Here is a 15,614-nt window from a genome sequence, read left to right as displayed (position 1 = left end):
GTGCATGTATCCTACCCATGACATTGAATGCCATCTATGTCTTAAATCAATCCCAATTTTCTCACCTGAGCTTCAGATTATCTGTACTACTATCTACTTGACATCCTTGTTCAGATATTTCCAAGACTTCTTAAATTCAATGTAAATTTAAAAATTTATACTATAAATCAGTGTTTCTCAATGGGGCCAAGCTAGGTCTGCTAAATGAATCCTTCACATGATTACTCATTTCAGGAACTGGCAACCACTATCACCCTAGTTGCTCTCTATATAATCCTTGATGCTCTCTTTTCTCTCACTTCCACATTCACCAAATCAGGACTTTCTCTTCTCTATTAAACGTATTGGCTCCAAGTCTTTCTACCCACATACAACTTGTCTTCGTCAGGCTGCTATTATGTTTTACCTGGATCGTTGTGACAGTCTTTCACCTGGCCTTCCTCTCTCCAGAATTACTCCCCTAATGACCATTCTCCTCACAGTAGACGCATTAATCTTTCAAAACTGCAAATATGGTCATGTTCTTACTCTCAGCTGTCTCCCCATTCCTCCCAGGATAAAGTTCAGACCTATTATAGCCTCCAGGGCTCAGCATAAATGTTCCCCTATATATCTTTATAGTCTCATCTCATCATCACCCACCTCCTTACAAAATATTATCCAATTCCTGAACTTCCTCCACCTCCTTGAATAGGCTTGCCCTTTCTTGTTTTTGAGCCTTTTCTGGTTGTTTTTTTTTTACCCTAGATATTCATCTCCCCCTAACCTTTTACTTGGTTAACTCCTAGTCCTCTTTTTAGGTTGTAGCTTAGAAGTTACTTTCTTGAGGATTCGCAAGTGTGAGTTAGGTATTTCTAAAGGACCTTATACTATTTTTTTCATAACACAAATTACTCTGTGATTTCATTGACTGTAGACTTTTGAAAATACGTGGAAGATTTTTCGTTGTTACAGACTCAGGGCAGGGTGTTGCTGACATCTGGTAGGTGAAGGTGAAAAACAATAAATCCCCACTGAAAGAAGCCACTCAGAGCAATCGGTTTCCTTAATTTATTAAAGCATCATATAACTGTAAAGCCATTTCAGATACCTTTGAATGTTAATTTGCTTTGATGATAATGATTATGTTAATATTATCATCCCTTTCAAATCATGGGTGGGTCTATTTGTGCATCAATAAAAGCAGTCTTTGATTTCCCTCTCCAAGGTCAATAAATAAATAAATAAATCCTCGCTGAGTCATACACCATATAGACAAAACTATTTCTAGCACACAGTTGCACTCACATCTTGGCCTTACCATCAATTGCACACTTTTGGACTTCCAACAGTCAGCCTCTCTTTGCCTGAAGGCTTTCTTTGACAGTGAAAGCTCTCTTTGCTCCTAATAACAGCAGCCCAGAAATGCCAGGAATTGTGACCTTCCTCACTTCCATTCTCTTCAGCCAACCAATGACCCATGGGAGCTGATATATCAATAGGCTAGCTCGTTAGTTTTTTGGATGGGATAATTTGGATGTGGATGTCTTCTACTGGCTCCCAGAATTCTACACTGGGATTATATTCCAGTTATCCACTTGAGGAACTTGACTGATACTACATCCATTATCAACTGTCTTTCCTTCCCTGACTCATTTTCCTCCTGACAGGCATTAAACTCTTGTCACAGGTTCTGCTTCTATAGCAATCCAAACTAAGATTCCACTAGACTCCTAAGTATCCTCAATACCTATCATGGTGCCTAGCACATAGCAGAAATTATATATACTAAATATATAATACTGTATAAATTTGTTATATATATAATTTTAATTGTACATAATTATACCATATATAATTAATTATACCATATATAGCATAATTGCTTGTTTTATGTATGTAATTATATATAATTTCTGAACAGAGATGTCAATTGTATGTATAACTATATATGATTACAATTATATATAAAAACAATTATGCCATATATATGGTATAATTATTTAATTCTGGCATATACAAATATTGCAGAATAGTATTGACACCTTTAAAAGCCATGGTACGAAGATGTGTTAAAGGTGGAGGTGGAGATAAGGGAAAGTTGTTACAGGCTTGGCTTGTATGTAATGCAGCTTTAGGTTATGTTTGAACATTGGATAGTAATGCTAAAGAGACACATTCTTCTCTATCATTTCTTCCTTCTTGGAGTTCATGTGAAAATTTCCCCAAACTTGAGGGTGGGTAAAGAGCATCAGTATGAGTTTGAGCCAGCCCTGACTATCAACATCATTGTGTAACCATAGGTTTAGGTCACTGCATGGTTGACAATACAGGGGGCTGATAGGACCAGCTTTGTGCTTCTGAAAGATTTATTAGACTGAGTGTTGAGAATGAATCAGGGAAAGGGGAAAGGGCCAGAAGAATATATATTCTGAGGCTACTGCAGTGTCAGAAGAAAAGATACTTGAAAAAAATGATTGGATGATCATAGCATCATTTAGACAATTCTTTTCCAGTTTGTTGAATTTGGAGCAGGGAGAGCAGAAACCACTCTAGGTATTTTAAAGAAAAATTCATACAAGGCACGAAGATCAAGAGTGTATACACATAGCTAGGGTCCCAGGATTGGGAAGCTACTGCCCTTGCTGCCATGGTTCCAAAATTAGGTACTAGAACCCTGTAGCAGAAAAATTATATCTTTATAATCTTCTTACCAGCAGGGTCCAAGAGGGCAAGAAGAGGGCTTCTGCGAATTTCTGTCTTCTAAATCTGTGTAAGGGCATTTACAGGGTAGCCAGCAAGTCAGAAAGCATGAGTAAATATATGATAAATCATTTAATATTACATTATAATGCATGGTAAAATAACATTGTGCTTCCAGACCTGTGACTCCTGTATGTGGTGGAACATACTTCATTCAGGACCCTAGCTGCGAAGCAGTCTGGGAAATACAGTTGCTAGCATTTTAGGCTTTGAAGTGTAGGAAGTGTTGTAGTTACTATTGCTGTGTAACACACTACCCCAAAATGTAGTGTCTTAAAACAGTAGTCACTTATTTTGCTCATCAACCTGTAATTTGGGCATGGCTCAGTGCAAACAGCTGGTCTCTGGTCCATGTAGTGTCACGTGAGATGTGTTGATACAAAGTTGGAGAATCCATTTCATGACAGCTTGCGTACATAGCTGACAAAATGGTTCTGCCTGGAAGCTCATCTGGAGCCATGGGCCAGGGCCTTGGTTTCTTTGATGTAGGTCTTTCCATGGCTACGCAACTTTGACACAGCATGGTGGGGCTGCTCCAGGAGCGAACATTCCAAGAGAATCAGGCAGAAGCTGATTCTTTGATGACTTGGGCTTGGAAGTCACATAGCATCACTTTCACCATAGATCCAAGAGGGACCATAGACCCTGCTTCTCAGTGGGATGAGTTTCAAAGAGTCACATACAGGACAGAAGATACTGTCTGGCTGTTTTTGGAAAATATTATTTGCTACAGAAAGGTTCCCTAGAGGGTGAGTGGCTGTGAATACACAGCGATTACCCTAATTGTCAGTCTTTCTCACTGGCCTTGTCAATATTTCCTCAACGGCCTTAATAATTTTTTAACAGTTCGTTTTCTTCTCTAGGTGCTTTATCGAATCTTTTTAAGTATCCCCTTGGACATAAAACTAGAATGCCATGTAGACAAAATGTGGAACTTTTTTCATTTAACATTCTCTAAAAAGCTCAGGAAACATACAGTTTTAACTTCCTAAGTCTCTTAAGTTACTTCCTTGAAGTAAAGGTGCTATAACAGACTTTGCTATTTTAATATTTTTCATAAAGAACTTTAATGCTGATAGTTTTCACTACAAGGCTTATTAAATAATTAGCAATGAGGATAGCAATTACTTTCACCAGTTCATTTCTTTGTATGGATAATTCAGAACTAAAGCAACTCTCCTAGGATTGAAGCAAGATAATAGAAATCTGAGAGATACTGGGAATAGCTCATGCAAAAGTAAGATATTTCAAATTAGCATATTTGGAGCAGTTCTCTAAGGTCAGTCTGTGCTTCTTGTGGCCTGCTTAGAATGTGTCACAGCTGATGGACTGATGATAATTTTTTGTATGTAACAAGAAGTTTCAATTTAACACCTACAGTTTTTCTTACTCCCACTTCCAAATCTTATTTTTTTAAAAATGTTTTTCTTAAAAAAAAAAAAAAAACCTTGATAACTACAATTTAATGTCAAGGATGTTTAGATTCTTAAAACTGGTGCAGTGTCTTACATTTATATGTCTTAACATTTAATGCCACCCTAACACACTCATATCATACTAATGAAGAAGAGATCTCTAATGTACCAGAATATGTTGTAATTAGCAAATCAATCATGGTTTATAATATTAAAAAGCATGTTTTGTTTATCTTGACAAATGTGCAGATTTTCCATTTTCCCTGAAGAATTCAATTCAATTCAATAAACGTTTAATATTTCTGATGCGCTATTTGTAAGCAGAATTCAATTCTAATATCACATTTTAAAATTCATCTGCTAGTAAAGAAATCATAGTTTCCGAGTTTTGTGTATTAGAGAAATAGCCTGTCATAATAGGTACTAAGAGATTTGAGGCTTTCAGATAAGAAATATTACAATTCAGTAAGATTTTCGCTGTATCATTTGAGCAGAACATGCATCTGTTAAATGTTTGCATTGATTTTATATGAAGAAGCTGCTGTCATAGTATCTCAAGAAGTATCATATTGGAACTATGATGGCCTCTGTAGTCCTCATGGAGGTAGCTAAAGAGATGGATTGTGCTCCTGATTAATACTACTTTTGAGGTTTCAAAACTGCTCTCCATGATTTAAAACTGGAGATGCATTAGAACTTCCTTTTTCAACTGGAGTAAGTTACAAAGGTGTTACCAAAGAAAAAAAGAACAGATATTTTGCCAAAACTAGTAAATTTATTATGTTAAGTAACATTGCCTATAGAGCGTCAGGTTTACAAGGAAAGGACTATTAAAGAGAGTATTTTCATTTTCAGTAAAATTCAATGCATTTTTTTTTCATTCACCTAAAATACTGTGACTGCTGTTAGTGTGCCAGGCACCGTTCTACATATGGGGATATGAGATTAACAAAAGAATCAAGACTCTTCTTCTCATGGGGCTTATATACGAATGAAAGGGAAAAATAACAAACAAATATAATGTCAGAAAACAAGAAGTGTTATGGATAAAAATAAAGCATGATAAAGAGACAAAGAGGGCCTGGTGGGAGTGGCGGAGAGACAGGCTGACATTCTGCTGGTGTGCATGACTCAGTCTCTTCTGATGGTTACTGCTAAATATTTTGAATCTCCTTCTTGAGAGGAGAGAATGCCACTTCAGACAGGTGGATCAGAGAACGCTTCTCTAAGGAGATGATATTTGAGCAGAGACCTGAACCCATGAGTGGAACAATAGGACTCTGATACCCTGCCAATGGAGGTCTCAACAGCCTAACTCTTGGAAAGTGAAAGAGTAGTAAGGTAAAAATGTTCATACTATCTGCTCCCCCAAATAACACAACAATTGGTCTTGAGGAATAATCCTAAACCTGGTGAAAAGCTTTTCTGCGCAAATAAATGTTTATCATTGTATCGTAATAGGAAGGGTTCGAAAGAACCTAAAGAGCCAATATTAGGGGCCGGGCGCAGTGGCTCACGCCTGCAATCCCAGCACTTTGGGAGGTTGAGGCAGGCGTATCACGAGGTCAAGAGATCAAGACCATCCTGGCCAACATGGTGAAACCCCGTCTCTACTAAAGATACAAAAATTAGCTGGGCGTGGTGGCCGGTGCCTGTAGTCCAGCTACTTGGGAGGCTGAGGCAGGAGAATGGCATGAACCCGGGAGGCGGAGGTTGCAGTGAGCCGAGATTGCGCAACTGCACTCCAGCCTGGCAACACAGTGACACTCTGTCTCAAACAAACAAACAAACAAACAAAAACCAATATTAGGAAAATAATTACAAGAGCCGTAGTATAAGAACAGGGTTTCTCTGTCTTGGCACTATTGACATTGTGTTCTGGGTGATTCTTTGTCATGAGGACTGTCCTATGCATTGCTGAATGTTTGGTGGCATCTCTGGCTTCTACCCTGTAGTTGCCAGTAGCACCCCTCACCCTCTGGCCAGTTGTAATCATCAAAAGTATCTCCAGACATTGCCAGACAGTGTCAAATGTCCCCTTCTTTGAAACTACTATACTGAATGAAATATTATATAGCCTTGGCAAAGGTAGGCTTATATATTATGTGTAATAAAAAAATGCCTGTATCACTATAAAAAGAAGCATAAAAACGTATTCACAATGAGACCACAATTATAAAAATAAAACAATCTATGGAAAAAAGCTGTGAATGTGTTAAACACAAGGAATGAAATTTTGGTGTTGGATGGAAAAATCGAGTGATACTTACCTGACTGACTTACCTGGCTTCATTTATTTTCATTTGTCTCAATACTGATTATCGCCTCAGTAAGGATCAAGGAAGAGAAAATGTTGCTGTATCTGACAGGAATTTTCTTTTTAATCTGTTTCAGAATATATTTATTAACATTTATGTAAGAATGCATAATTGATATGATATACATGTTACTGCATAATTATTTTCTGTTGGACAAGACTCTGTAAATCACGTTACTACATAAATGACCTTAAAGGGTAAAAAATTCTGTATCTCCTCAAAGGCTGCTTGTTCCTGGGACAAAGGCTAAGGGAAAAATAGACAAAATAATTGAGGTGACATGTATTACTGATTCAGATCAGCTCATGGTTAGACATTGTGGGTGGTGATAAAACAAAACTGTAAAACAAGAGGGCAAGGAGATAAGGTTAGAAAAGCAACAAAGGAATTCAAAATTAACCTTGTGTCCTTCCTCCCTGGGAGGAGAAATAAGAAGTACATTAATTCTTTTTGTACCTTGTAGAGTGGTGCTTATCACCATTTGGGGATTTGTCACACTATTTATGAGACTTTTTGTGCGTGCCTATTTCTATTTCATATCTCCCATGACTATTGCTTTAAAAGAAAAGCTCCCATAAAAAGGAAAGCTAAGTAATTTTAGCTCAATTTTAAAGACATGGTGACAATTTCTTGATATTGCTTGAGGTAACTGGAGGCTCCCTGAAGTGTTGTTGCTATAGAGCAATGGTTCTGAAACTTTAGCATGCATTAGATTGTTGGGCCCTAGCCCCCAGAGTTTCTGACAGATGGGAATCTGAGATTTCCACTTCTAACAAGTTCCCTGATTTTGTCGATTCTACAAATCTGGGAATCATATTTTGAGAGCCACTGGTTTAAAAAAAACTTCTCTGGCTTCCTGTTCTGGGCCCTGAGCTGAGCATTCTTAGGGATCAGTGAGCTCCTTTGTAGGTAGTATTATAAAACACTCCTGGCCGAGGCAGGGGACCGCTGCAAGCATCAAAGTCTGCCTGATACTGATGATTCCATTTTCCTGCATTTCAGTTCCACATGGCTCTTGGATCTTGATGATTTGCCTCAACATGGGACCCTTCTCTTTTTCCATTCTGGAATTTTTTTTACCTCCTAATGCTTGTCTGTCTATGCCTTTTCCAATCCCCTCCTTGATCTTTGCTTATACTGGAGTCTCTGGCTAGCAAATCTGCCTACTTCTAACCCCCAGCTAGTTTCTAAACCGGAAGTTCCCAACATTTCTTGGTACATGATGCTCTTAATTCATCAGTAACATTTTCATAATTCTGTGTCTTGGTCCATTCAGACTGCTGTAACAAAATACCATAAACGTGGTGGCTTATAAACAAACATAGATTTATTTCTCACACTTCTGGAGGCTGGGAAGTTCCAAGATCAAGGTCCCGCAGATTTGATGTCTGGTGAGGGCTTGCTTTCTTATAGACAGCTGTCTTCTCATCGTAATCTCACACAGCGAAAGGGGTGAGGGGTCTTGCTCAGGCTTCTTTTATAAGGACACTAATCTATTTATGAGAGCTCTGCCCTCATGACCTAATCACCTTCCAAAGGTCTTACTTCCTAATATTATCACCTTGAGGGTGAGGGGATAAATTGTCGGGAAACATAAACATTCAGATCATAGCACTCCCTAAGCCAAAAGAAATACATAATTTTTCTGTTCATTAAGTAGTAAAGTTCAAATAATTTAATAGTAAAAGTTTGTGCAGTGTCTGCACATGTCGCTGTGTTCTCACAAATGGAAAGTTTTGTGACTTCCCTGTGTACCTCAATGCACAGTTTGGGACCCACCACTCTAAATCCTGTCCCATCCTACTAGCCATTTTTTTTGTGTGCCATCATCATAGGGGGACCCACATCCACAATTTTCTGCCACACACGCTTCAGCACAATGCTCCACAAGCAAACACAAACTAATGGCAATATTTATATTTATTTTTGCAGTTCCTTGGATAAAAACCATTTGAACAATGTTTGGTAAGGTGTTATTCTCATAAAAACTTCTTTCAAAACAAAGGTATTTCTATTTTCCACAAAAGTTAAAATTACATGCTGAAACAAAGTTAATGACTTAGGTAACACAATACAATGTCAGAAAACTGGTAGAGTAAGACCAGATAACGAACTACGTCATTAAACTAAACAATTACACGGAACTAGAAAACTTGACTCAGTAGTAAAATATAAAAATCTACAATTATAAATATAAATTTGGTCCATGGAGACACTAGGGCAGTATTTACAATAAGTAACAGATTATTTCTACTTTAGGTGAATGCTGCAGTTGTAAAATGTTGAATATCATAGGGAGGAGTGTTTTATTTACAGTCTACTGTATTAAAAGTTATATTTCTAGCACACTTGATAATTGCTACAAATACAGCTAAAAATTTGACACTAAAAACAAACATTTTCTGTAGTTTGGAATTCCTAATCTCTATAAATTGAAATTTTCTGTTAAAATCAATACAGAAAAAAATACCACAATTCCATTCTTAGAAATACTGTAAAATTCAATCATTTTAGTTCAAACATAATAAGTAAATTACAAGTCTTGCAAAAAGGCACACATTGTTAATGATATAAATTTGGCAGCTGAATCCTATGTCATGAAAGTTACTGTCAGGTGATGGGAAATCAACAGATAACAGAACTAGACTGATTTTCCTGCCTAATTTTAGGAAGAGGAAAACAATGCTCAGATGTGAGTTCCCCCACCCCTTTCTGTGTTAAACTAAAGACTCTAAGCTCTCAGCTATATTTCCATCAGGCAATGCTGCACCATTACTGTCCAGAGAGGTGGATGGATTCTCTTCCTGCCTTGTGCTTACGAGGCTGAGGATCACTTTGTAGAGAAACTGATACTGCTCCTAGAGAACAGAAGATGGGACGTTTTTAAGCTCGGTGAAGACATATATTTGTAAAAAGAAGAAATATTTTTAGACACATTTCAGCACTGTTCATGAAAGGACAATGTGTTAAGGGCACTGTTATACTCAGCAGATGTGCATAACCTATACTGATGTCTCTTCTGATTAAATTAATGTTGCAATTGGCAGACTATTCACTGACCTAGAAAATTAACCTACATACATTTGCCAACAAGTACTTAATTCTTATTCATGAAATCAGAAGGTGATGAGACAGGGTTCTGTTAACTTGTAGGGGGAAACCGTTTGGCACTGGGCCCCTGTAACTCACTCAGAAACAAGTTTCTTCTTCTTTCTCTACTTGTTAGAAAATCCACTGAGTCTGCCTGTTTATGGAAAGATCTCAGGAATGACTGTACTGTTAGCCCAGGGACCCATGTAGAATGCAATCCTTCACTGTTCACCAATAAGAAGAATTTCACATTCTATATCAGCCCCACTGGTCCTATGCCCTGCTATGAGCAAAGGTAAGCACCTGCTCTGCTGTGGTCTCAGAGTAGTGGCACATAGAAGAATGAAACAGTTTTTCTCCTACAAGTGCCATCTCAGACAGTTTGGGGAGAGGCAGCTACAGAGAACCTGAACCAGTGAGCAGCATCATAGCGGAAAACCATTAGGCCTACATGTGAAGCAGTGCATAATTAAATGCATTTGCGAACTGTGCATCTCCAGAAGGGAGTTTCATGCAGCACAAGCTTGATACAACTCAGCGGCCCTGAATGAGACTTAATAGGGGCTCCTCTGCAGTGCATGTGCGTGAAGATAACCTTGACCTCCTGCCAGCTGGTCTGGGCTGGAGCTTTGAAGAAGGTCCCTTTACAAGGCCCTTAAACAGACCAAAGAGCTGAAGATGAGCCTATGACTTCTACATTCACCTAAGCTTATTCGCATTGTTTACTATTGTGCACAAAGGCAAACATGAGATTTAAAAGTTCTTATCCATAAATTTTCTGAAGTATAAATTTTAAATGTCTATTGTTCTATGGATTGTGGACTTGCAATTCAGCTTGAAAACTACATACTAATGTTGTCAGTTAATAAGCTCTTTCTTGATACATGATTTCGGCAGCCTCTAGGAAGTTAGTAGTACTCTATCAGTGAAAAATTTGGTTCGCTGCCTTGCTACTTACAATGTCAGCAAAGACTCCTGGCCTCATCAGATTGATCATCTTGGCTACCTGGTAAACATCCACAGAATTTTCTTTTTCTAGTTGGTGCATAAGGGTTGTCAGAGCACAGAAAGTTCCTGCCGTCACTCCTCCGTGCCTTGTAAAAAAAAGAAAAGGAACAAAGACTCCATTGAGATGCACCACTCACATTTAGAACTCACAAAGCATATAGCCTTGACAACTTTGCAGTGAAAACACTGAAACTTTTAATGAATTGTCTCTCTTCACTTTTTGCACAAAGAACTATGATTTAATCTGAAATATTGCCAAGTGCTCATGATATTAATAGTGGAATACTTTACAGAAATTTAGTATTTGCTTATGGTTTATTATTTGTATACGATGAAAGGAGTTGGCAATAATAAAAAAATAACCTGAGAGTATCATATAAAGACATGTATAATATACATATAATATAAATGTATAAATACATATATAACAAATTGTATTTTATATATTTATAACATAAGTTCAGCATATGCATTTTTTATTTGTTTATGATGGAGTCCTAGGAAGATTTATTGAAGTTTCTTGTTCCTGAAAAATAAAAATCGTATCAATTTCACTTCTATGCCAGGAAATCAATGACCGAAAATGCCTCTCTGGTTGGCTCCTGTAAAATTTCACTGCTAAAACACTGACTTAGTATACAAAGTGTTCTCAGCATGAAATGCAAGAGAAGATGCTTGTGATCATGACCCCATTCTCTGTCTTCAACAGGGACTTCAAGTGAAGTAAAACAAAACAAAAAAATGTTCTGTGTTAACTTTATTGATGAGATGCAGATAATCCACCATGGCTGAATCATCACAGTGGGTCCTAAGCATTAGGTTTGTCTGAAGACAACAGAGAATGAGCAGGTGTGAAACAATCTAACACATGGAACTTACTCATCATGAACAATCATGGGCCCATCCCTATTGGCAGCTTCTTCTTTTATAACACTTACAAGTTCAAAAGTTTTACTAATGGGGCTATCTGGATTTGGCCATTTAGGACACTGAAAGTGCCTCACTTCAAGTACATAATCATCCTATAACAAGAAAAAACAAAGTAATGTTAGTGGTAGTTTACCAGGAGTGGAATCATTGAGGAAAATCAGGAATTACAGTAAGGTAATAAAACCCAATGGCAGGCATGAGTGAGCAGCAGTGCAGCACATTCTTCATTGTAGAAGGAAGAAACAGTTGTGATGCCACATTTACCACGCATAGATTTACTAGTAGAATCAAAAAACATAATTTCTTTTTTTATTCTAAAAATAAACTCTATCTGTGGGTAAAATATGCCCGTGCTCACAAACCATGAAACTATGTACCAAAGATGTATTTGCACTGCTTAATTCAGATTTATAAAAGGAAATCATTGGTGTTAAAATTTGTTTTGAAAATAGCTTACACTTTCTTCACATATCAGTAATCCTCAGGCTTAAGTAAAAGGAGATTGCATGACACAGTGGAGAAAACGCCAACAATGAGGTAGAGGTCTAGGTTCAACTCAGATCCCAATTCTGATTCTTACTTAAGTGACCAACAAGACTGTGACTTGATTAAATCCCTTAAACCTCTCACCCCCAGCTTCCAAAAGTGTACTTTTTAAAAAAAATGTTATGTTTAAAAACAAGTAGCAGAACCTAAATTTTACGTAAAAGTGCAAAGGGCCAAAATAGCCAAGATACTGGTAAATAAGAAAAACAATAGAGGAAATTAACTCATCGGATATCAAGAATTACTCTAAGCTATAAGAAGTAAAACACTGCTGAGGGATGAACAAAGTGACCAGTGGAATAAAATAAACGTCCTAGAACAAGCACATGTATATATATACTATATGAATCACATAAACTATATGATCATATAAACTACATGAATGACTGAACTGATATTGCTAATTCATAAATAATGGTGGGACAATGGGTGTCACATGGAAAATAATGAAACCGAACCCTTGTCTCACAAAATATAGTACAAAAAGTCAATTTCAGGTGGTACATTTAGAAAACAATGTAGGAGAGCATCTTCATGATTTCAGGGTAAACAGTATTTTTTAAAGATACCAAATGATGGTTTCCTTTTAAAGGCCAGCAATAAAAAAGATCAATAAATTCATATAGATTAAACTTCAAAACTTTTCTTTCACCAAAAAACAAAGAAAAAAAAGAATCACAAAGAAAGTAAAAAAGTCAAATCCCAAACTGGGAGAAAGTATTTGCAATATATGTAGCTGACGAAGGATTAGTATCCACAATATGAGACCTCTGATAAATCAGTAAGTGATAAATAACCTAACAGAAAAATGGACAAAAATCATGAACACAGTACAAAAGATAAACTCTGAATGGTCAATTAATTTATATAAAATATATTTATGTAAAATATTATTTACAAAACATATTTTATGTAAAAATATTATTTATGTAAACAATTATGTAAAAATATAAAGTTACGTTGAAGACTTCATTTTCAACAAGAGAAATGCAAATCAAAACCAACAAGAGATGCCGTTTCATTCCCAAAACAAGCACTAGTGAGGATGTAGTGATTGCAGATCACTCATACATTCCTGATGAGAGGATACCTTGGTAGGATGACTTTGGAAAACAATTGACTTCATTTAGTAAAGTTAAAGAAAGTTGAAGATGATCCAACACAATAACACAGCAGGGGAATTCCCAGGGTATCCCCAAGAGGAAATTTTGCATGTGACTAAAAATATTCATATCAGCACTGTTTGTAATAGCAAAACGAAACTAAGACAAAACACAACAAACAAGTAATAATTTGCATGTAAAATATAAAAAAGGATATGTGATTATCTGGAGTGCTAAGCAGCAGCAGTAAATGAATTTGAACTACACCCAAACGCATGGATAAATCTCAGTAGCATAATACACATAATTTATATAAAGTTCACAGATATTTAAAAGTAAGCAACACACATGTGAAGGAAAATAAAGACAAGAGTTAAATGACAAAATAGGTCAAGAGAGTAATAAACACTAATTCAGGAAGAGGCTACTTCTGAAGTGAGGAGAGGATGAAGGGGATAGGGAGCACATGAAAGACTTGATGGTCAAGGCGGTGTTCTATTTCTTAAAGTCAACGGTGGGTAACAGTAATTTAACATAATTGTTAAACCTTGCACATCGAATATAAACATCTTAAATATATTCAATATTTAATAAATTATTAAAAATAGTCCTCACAACAAATACATAAATAAAAGGCCCCTAGCTTTTGAGCTCAGTAGCATAGACCTTCACTTGTCTACTAATCTCAAATGTTGTGATATTTGGGTAAAGTGCTTGAAAATGTCTGAAATTAATGAAACTCTCCACTTTAGTCTTTCCTTCTTTTTTGATCTTTGTTATAGAAACACTGTTGATCCCTGGGTTGGGCTCCTGGATTAATAATAGCTGATTTACATAGATGAGACATACTGAATTGGGATCAATCGGGAACTTCTATTATCTAGTTTATATTCCGTATAATACTAGGAGAAAAACAGTGCTAATTTCCCAGTGCCGAGCAAGATATTAAACACGATCAGTGATCAGGATAATGGGTGTGACAAGATAATAGGTATCTAATGATTATTACTCTTGTAATAGGCTTTCTTACTAACTAGGAATAATGAGAAGAAGGCATGAGAGATGGAAGATCTAAATGGATGCTACTAAAGTGATCAGGGAATAATCAGAGGTAGAAATTAGCATGGAATATTAAGAGCTCTCAGGGACCTTAGGAGCTTTCTAGTTCCTGCCCTTCATTTTACAAATAAAGACCTAAGTCTTTTTTGTTTTAATGAGATAGGATACTATTCCACTGCTATGCTGTTTACATTATTAGTTATTTGTATTATCAAGTTTATATGTATTGGTCATTTAAATATTCTAGAGAATAGAGAATCTTCTTGCATACCATATACGTACTAGTTTTCAGAACTAGAGAAAAGTGAAACATTCAAATTATTTGGAACATGATTTAACCTTTGTCAGATTAAGAAGGTACTCTGAATCTCACATTCTTTAGACATCATTGTTAGTATCTTTTAGTATTTTACTATAGCTCTACATAAATCATTATTGACAAATAATTCAATAATAGATATTTGCATATAATTAAGAGTTTAGTAAAAGAATGTATTATCTTGTAGATAACAGCAGTATCTTGTGTAATAGATAACCAAGACTTTAGTAAAATATTCTTTTTTTTTTTTTTTTTTTTGAGGCAGAGTCTCGCTCTGTCGCCCAGGCTGGAGTGCAGTGGCGCGATCTCGGCTCACTGCAAGCTCCGCCTCCCGGGTTCACGCCATTCTCCTGCCTCAGCCTCTCCGAGTAGCTGGGACTACAGGCGCTCGCCACCACGCCCAGCTAATTTTTTGTATTTTTAGTAGAGACGGGGTTTCACCGTGATCTCGATCTCCTGACCTCGTGATCCGCCTGCCTCGGCCTCCCAAAGTGCTGGGATTACAAGTGTGAGCCACCACGCCCAGCCTGACTTTAGTAAAATATTCTTAGTTTATTGTCCTGCATGTTTTCAAAGCACTTCATTTATCAACTTATTACATCACTATCACTCATCAACTTTTTTTTTTTTTTTTTTTACAGGCGCCGCCACCACGCCCGGCTAATTTTGTATTTTTAGTAGAGACGGGGTTTCACCGTGGTCTCGATCTCCTGACCTCGTGATCCGCCCGCCTCGGCCTCCCAAAGTGCTGGGATTACAAGCGTGAGCCACCGCGCCCGGCCATCAACTTTTTACATCGGTAGAGAATAGTAAGTTTCGGTAGGTAGTATTTTTCCCATTTTATGTAGGAGAGTAAAGGTAGATAGTATTTTTCCCATTTTACTTAGCAGAGTTTAGGTGGGTAGTATTTTTCTCATTTTACTTACAAGGTAAGGGCTTACATTAAAACATGAGAATTAAAATGAATAAATTTATTCTTTTACTGTGTTTATTTTTCACCTAAATTCTGTCAACCACTAAACTGGAGTAAATGAGCTTTGATTTCCTGTGTGTGTAAAATTCAGGAATGATGTAGTGATGACTA

General features: G+C 36.8%; 1 protein-coding gene across 4 annotated transcripts in view; it reads right to left on the bottom strand.

Annotated features, from left to right (window-relative positions):
• Window positions 1-8,377: 8,377 nt before the first annotated feature.
• The window catches only part of PTPRZ1 (protein tyrosine phosphatase receptor type Z1), a 189,078-nt gene continuing 181,841 nt past the window's right edge, over window positions 8,378-15,614 (bottom strand). For all 4 annotated transcript variants that reach the window (XM_032761580.2, XM_032761581.2, XM_032761582.2 and 1 more), the window contains 3 exons: window positions 11,453-11,595; window positions 10,524-10,659; window positions 8,378-9,333 (listed from right to left, as the gene is read on the bottom strand). In XM_032761580.2, the coding sequence (XP_032617471.1) occupies window positions 9,193-9,333; window positions 10,524-10,659; window positions 11,453-11,595 (420 nt within the window). In that variant the 3' untranslated portion in view covers window positions 8,378-9,192. The remainder of the gene's footprint in view (window positions 9,334-10,523; window positions 10,660-11,452; window positions 11,596-15,614) is intronic.

The sequence above is a fragment of the Hylobates moloch genome, unplaced genomic scaffold (assembly GCF_009828535.3).
Source record: "Hylobates moloch isolate HMO894 unplaced genomic scaffold, HMol_V3 SCAFFOLD_1, whole genome shotgun sequence".
In the NCBI taxonomy this organism is placed as follows: Eukaryota; Metazoa; Chordata; class Mammalia; order Primates; family Hylobatidae; genus Hylobates; species Hylobates moloch.
Note: the sequence above shows the minus strand (reverse complement) of the source record. Positions and strands in the feature narration are given on the sequence as shown.